General features: G+C 35.0%; 1 protein-coding gene and 1 non-coding gene across 2 annotated transcripts; one reads left to right on the top strand and one right to left on the bottom strand.

Moving 5' to 3' along the window:
* Nucleotides 1-548: 548 nt before the first annotated feature.
* Nucleotides 549-4,187, top strand: LOC133815046 (uncharacterized). The gene is made up of 6 exons (XM_062247936.1): nt 549-2,295; nt 2,567-2,569; nt 2,776-2,838; nt 3,034-3,093; nt 3,136-3,344; nt 3,486-4,187. Exons 1-6 carry the CDS (start codon nt 549-551, stop codon nt 4,185-4,187), a joined length of 2,784 nt encoding a protein of 927 aa, XP_062103920.1.
* Nucleotides 2,402-2,474, bottom strand: TRNAT-UGU (transfer RNA threonine (anticodon UGU)). The gene has a single exon. It is a non-coding gene; the product is annotated as a tRNA-Thr (tRNA).
* Nucleotides 4,188-6,205: the final 2,018 nt, after the last annotated feature.

Consider the following 6,205-nt stretch of genomic DNA (forward strand, 5'->3'; position numbering starts at 1 on the left):
TCGAATAGTTAACACTTTTGCATGCCTATCATTTTAGTGAGAAAAGTTTCAGTAGTAATTGAATTAAAGAATAATAGAGTGGATGGTAAAGAAGATTAGGATTCCTAATTGTTTTACAGTGAATTTAACCCTTGTGTTCTTGTTATTATTTGTTTTCTGCAATTTTTCATTTATTTCTGTTTTCTTGTTTTCAAAATTCACAAATCCAGTTTTCATTAGTCAAATAGAAACTAAAAATTAATTATTTGGTAAATGATAAATCAGTCTCCGTGGGAACGATATCGGTCTTACCGAAATAAACTACAAAAGCGATTACGTATACTTGCGTAGCTTTAATTCTCGCAACAAGGGTTCTCAGCCTAACAATTTGGCTAATACTGTTGTAGACAAGGGTACTCAGAATAGTAAAACTCATTCTAAACAAGGTTAGGTAGCAGATTATAATGCTAAGTTTTCAAGGCAAGGGCAAAAGAAGATGAATAAGTTTGAGGTGCTTCAAGAGAAAATGATTGGTGGCAAAGAAGGTAATCCCATCTCTATTTCCTCCAATGGATAATTGCAATATTTTGAGCTGGAACTTGAGAGGGCTGAATAGTTCTAATAAGCATAACTCAGTTATAGATCTTTGTAGTAGGTATAAAATAAGAGTTGGTGGTTTCTTAGAAACAAAAATGAAGGGGAATAAAATTATAGAGTTCATGGAGCAAAAACTTCCTAATTGGGAGTTTTATACTAGTTCAGTCACTGAAGGCAGAATTTTGATAGTTTGGAGGAAGGTTTTCGTAAGGGTTACGATTCTTGAGAAGTCTAATCAGTTTGTTCACTGCTTGGTCAAGATGGCTGGTCAGAAGCAATTTTTTTATGTTACTTTTGTCTATGGGCTTAATTCGATAAATGGCAGGAGGAGTTTATGGGAAGGGTTACAACGGTTATCTCTCTTGGATAAAGCGTGGATTATATTAGGGGACTTCAATGGCCCTTTTTCTGGTATGGACAGATCTGGTGGGAATCCAATTTCAGCTTTGGAGTTGACAGATTCTCTTCGTTGGCTTGAGGATACTCATGTTGAATCTCTAAGGAGTTTACGTTCTTTTTTCACTTGGACTAATAATCAAAATGGTCCAACAAGAATCTATTCTAAAATTGACCATGTTTTCATGAATGAGACTTGGCTTGATCTCTTTCCTCATTCTAATGCTGTTCTTAGATGGGAAGTTGTTTTAGATCATTGCTCTTGTGTTGTTAACATTCTACCTATGGAGAATTTGGGTTTTAAATTGTTCAGATTTTACAATTTTTGGGCAGATCATCATGACTTCACTGAGGTGGTTATGAACAGCTGGAGGATGCCTATTCAGGCTACTGGTTTAAGGGCTATATTCTTAAAAACTTTGAGGCTGAAGCATAGGTTAAAAACTTTTAATAGAGATAATATTGGTGACATTAGGTTGAACTATCACACGGCTAAGGAGAATTACCAAGAAGCTCAACTTCAAGCTCAATCTCATCCTTATGACTTTAGTTTTCAGAAAGTGGTGAAGGAAGCTGCTGAAGCTTTTTCGGTTCAGAAGAAAATGTTCCATAGTTTCTTGACTCAAAGAAGTAAACTAACTTGGTTAAGGCAGGGTGATATGAATACTTCTTTTTTCCATGCTTATTTGAAGAAGCGTAGAGCGGAAAATGGTATTGCTTCGTATATCAATGATCAAGGTAATCTGGTAGACAATTTCCCTGAAGTTGTTTCTCACTTTGTTGAGCATTTCAGAGGCTATTTGGGGAGCCCGAGTTCTGCTACTGGAAGGATAAATTTACAGTGTATAGCGATGGGATCTAAGCTCTCAGTTGATCACCAACTGATGCTCTTAAAACCTTTTTCTCGTAAGGAAATTCGAGATGCTTTATTTGGTATTTCCATCACTAAGTCCCCGGGACCAGATGGTTTTGGTTCTGGTTTTTTCAAGGTAGTCTGGCAGGATATAGGGGATGAAGTTTGCTCAGCTATTAGTCAGTGCTTTGACACAGGGTGCTTTCCTTCTGAGCTTCATGAAACTTCTCTGTCGCTGGTCCCTAAGGTGGCAAATCCATCCCGGGCTATAGACTATAGACCTATTGCTTGTTGCTCTACTTTGTACAAATGTATTGCCAAGCTTTTATGTTCGAGAATGGCTTTAGTCCTTCCTGAGATTATTCAGCCGAACCAGGGATCCTTTATAAGGGGTCGTTCTATTGCTCATAACATCATGATTTTTCAGGATCTTATCAAAAACTATGGGAGAGCTTCTACTTCACCAAGATGTGCAATCAAGATCGAGCGCATCCAGGGCCCCGGCGCCCATCTCAACTAGAGAAACTATGTAAAGTAAAAACTATGTAAAAAAGAAAAATCAAACATATGGAGAAAAGCCAACTGTCGGAGTCGAACCGATGACCATCGCATTACAAATGCGATGCTCTAACCTCTGAGCTAAGCGGGCTCGCATAACATAATTGGAACACACATAGGACTTTAGTAAACTACTAGGATCTTAGCTATTAACTGTTCATTCTTAACTCTTCTAATATTTAGATAGTAAGTTTTTTTTTATTCAAATGACATTTGAAATTAAAACTTCTTTTTTTTTCCTAGTTGATTTTCCTAAGTATAACTTATTAAATTATAATTTTCTTAATAGAATAATTGAATATTAATACATAATAGTAAGGCTTATGACACAGTAGATTGGCAGTTCCTAGAGGATCTTTTAAGGGCTCTATGTTTTCCTGTGAAATTTATAGGATGGATAATGGTTTGTTTGCGGAATACTTCTTACTCTTTGCTCATGACTGGTAGAGTTCAAGGTAAGTTTAAAGGCAAGAAGGGGCTGCGACAGGGAGATCCTATGTCTCCTCTTTTGTTTGTGCTTATAATGGAGTATTTGACTAGGAGCCTTCAACTAGCTGCTCTTAACTCTACATTCAGATATCACCCTATGTGCAAAAGTCTAAAGCTTCTAAACCTTTGTTTTGCTGATGATTTGATCCTGTTTTGTAAAGGTACTCATTCAGCTGTTAACACTCTTAAAGATGTTCTTGTGGAATTTAGTTCTGCTACTGGTTTGTCTATAAATACAACAAAGTCTCATATATTTTTTGCAGGTGTCACTACCACAGAGAGAAAGCATATTGTCCAAGAGATTCAACTCCCGGAAGGCTCCTTTCCTGTGAAGTACCTTGGGGTGCCTATGAGGCCAACTAAGTGGAGACATGAAGACTGTGAAATTATTCTTCAGAAAATTAGATTGAGACTTCAGTCTTGGACTAGCAGACATCTATCTTTTGCTGGCCAAATGCAACTCATTCATTCAGTTTTATTTGGGCTTCGTAATTACTGGATGAGTATCTTTATTTTACCTCAGAGTATAGTTAACGAGGTTGAGAAACTTTGCCGTAGCTTTCTTTGGGGCAATGCTGGGCATAGGAGTAAGCTACATCTTGCTTCTTGGTAGAAGGTTTGCCTTCCAAAAGCTTATGGTGGTCTCGGTTTCAGAGATGGAGCCAATTCGAACAGAGCTATTTTAGCTAAATATATATGGGCTATTTCTGAAAAGCCTGAAGATTTATGGGTTAAATGGATCAATGCTATATATCTTAAAGGTTTTAACTTCTGGAATTATACTCTGAAATCAGATAGTAGCTGGTATTGGAGGAAGTTATGTCATATCAGGGAAAAATTTAGTCATGCTGAGATTCTTGCTGCTGGTTTTCTTGGGAGATTTCAGCCTTCAAAGCTTTACAACAGCTCTCTAAATCAGCAGCTGGTGGGCTATTACCATGCAGTTTGGTGTAAGCTTACCCTTCCTAAGCACATATTCCTTCTTTGGCAGGTGGTCAATGCTCAGTTGCTCACCAGGGACAACTTAATCCGGTTACACATTCAGGTGACAAACCTGTTTTTTCCGGTCTGTGGGAGTCACTTTGAGAGTCACCCTCACCTCTTCTTTGATTGCTGCCTCTCTAAGCAGATACTCAATATCATTTTTGACTGGCTTGGATTCATAGCTTGGCTCAGTGACTTCAGTAGCTGGGGTGTCTGGCTTGCTAGAGCTCGGCATGGAGCAATTGCTTCAATTATGAACTTGGTTGTGGCAGCTGTTATTTACAGCATATGGAGGAATAGAAATAGGTGTTTTTTTATGGCTATTCTTTGACAGCTGATCGCCTAGCTAAGGAAGTTATAAACATAGTTAAATATAGACTTTACTTAGTTAATAATAGGAATATTTCAGTTCAAGAGCAGATTTTTATAAGGAAACTTCAATGTAATTAAGGGTGTGGCTCTTCTGGTTTTTTAGTTGGTTGTACAGAATGATTGTTCTTGAGTGCTTGGCACTTTAGTTGTAATGGCTGTTTGTTCAATGAAGTTCATTTTCTTCTTGATAAAAAAAAAATCTTGGGAATTGAAGGGTTGGTGTTTAGGATCAAGCTAGGAGTAACTTGGGGCCATGATTCAGATATTGGAGGTAAGGATTCGTTCTATTTGTGAGTTTAATTTCTGGCGGTTTAAGTTTCGTTAGAATTTTAAACCTTGATGGGTTTTGAGCTTGGGTTTGGATTTGAGTTGGTTATTGGAATGTTTGGGATGCATATGTTGTGTAATAATGCTTTTGGGACTCATTTGGGACTTTGGGGAAACCTTGGGGTGATTTTGGAAGGTTTGGAGAAAACACCGGAAAAACCCAGTTTTTCTGGGTTCACGAAGGAGCGCCGCAGTGCTGTTCTTCCGAGCTGCAGCGCAAGGGTGTTCCTGTTAGGAGTATGTCCTAAAAGCATGTAAAAGACATTTATTATTTGGATGAATAAATAAATACAATGGTCAATTATTGTTATATTTAGATTATTAAATTTTTGTTTGAATAATGTTGTAAATATCAGAAAAATTCCATGTTCATTATTAAGGATGTGATCTTGTATTAGTACGAGAGAATTAAGATCACATGAATGAATAAAAATAGTCAACAACAACAAATTGAAGTTATGGAATTCTTTAATTGGGGTTGTAAGTATGGTTTGCTAAGTATCATGTTGATACAAATAATCTAGATTCGGATTATTGATGTGGTAAGACATCTCGGTAAATGTGCTTTATATAATATGATATATATGACATGGACTAATATGAATAAAATTCTTTATCCAAAAACCATTTAATAATAAAGACTTGTAATTCATATCATAACTGATGATCATTTATAGATCAACCTAAATCCTGAGTGTTCATGAACTCCTGTTCATGTTTATTAAATCTTTTGATTCATTCGTTAAGGTCTCTTCATAGAATGAGGCTAATGACTTTTGTTTTGGAGATTTAATATCATGGATGGCTGGGAACATGTATCAATAATACGGAATCTAATCTTTCCTAACGGATCGTATATTAGTTCCCTTAAGGGTTAATTCTGGAACTGAATGATTTTGAGCTCAAATCTATAATTAGATTATAGATTAATTATTCACTAGTGAATTGATGGTACTTAAGGAATAAGAAGTAAATTAGAAAGGTAAAATGGTAATTATTCCATTCTAATTTATGAACTAATTAATTAGAGGGTCGAACTATTGTAAGATGGTTATATCAATGGACAACTTAAAATAAGATTTTTGTAAAAGTTTATCTATAATATAAAGAGTTCAATTATGAATTTATAGTGGAGAAATATTAGAATTAATAAATTAACTATTATATTTAAAGAGTTTAATTATTTAGTTTCAATTTATTGGAGTTTAATGTTATAGGTCCATGGTCCCCGAAATGGCTCAAACAAACACTGACAAAGATAAATAAAAAATGGGCAAAATGACTTATTTGATAAGTAAAATATTTTTCTATGCACTAAACACAATTATTGTATAATTATGTGTAATTAATTAATTGAGAATTAATTAATTATTTGATTTAAAAAATATATAATTAATTTTGAATTAATCTATTTTTGGGATTTTCGGTATTTAAATAATAAGAAAAATTTGGAAAAATTACATGTCTTCCTTGGCATGTGGTACACGTGTAGCACAGTGCACAGTCACTGTGCTACACACACAAGAAGCTTCTAGATTTTCTTTGTTCCACAATTTTAGTTATTTAAATATTAAATAAATAATGAGATATTGTAATATGATTAAAATATTATTATTTAAACAAAATCTAATAATTGATTAGTTATTTTTA

This window comes from Humulus lupulus, chromosome 1 (assembly GCF_963169125.1).
Source record: "Humulus lupulus chromosome 1, drHumLupu1.1, whole genome shotgun sequence".
Classification (NCBI taxonomy): domain Eukaryota; kingdom Viridiplantae; phylum Streptophyta; class Magnoliopsida; order Rosales; family Cannabaceae; genus Humulus; species Humulus lupulus.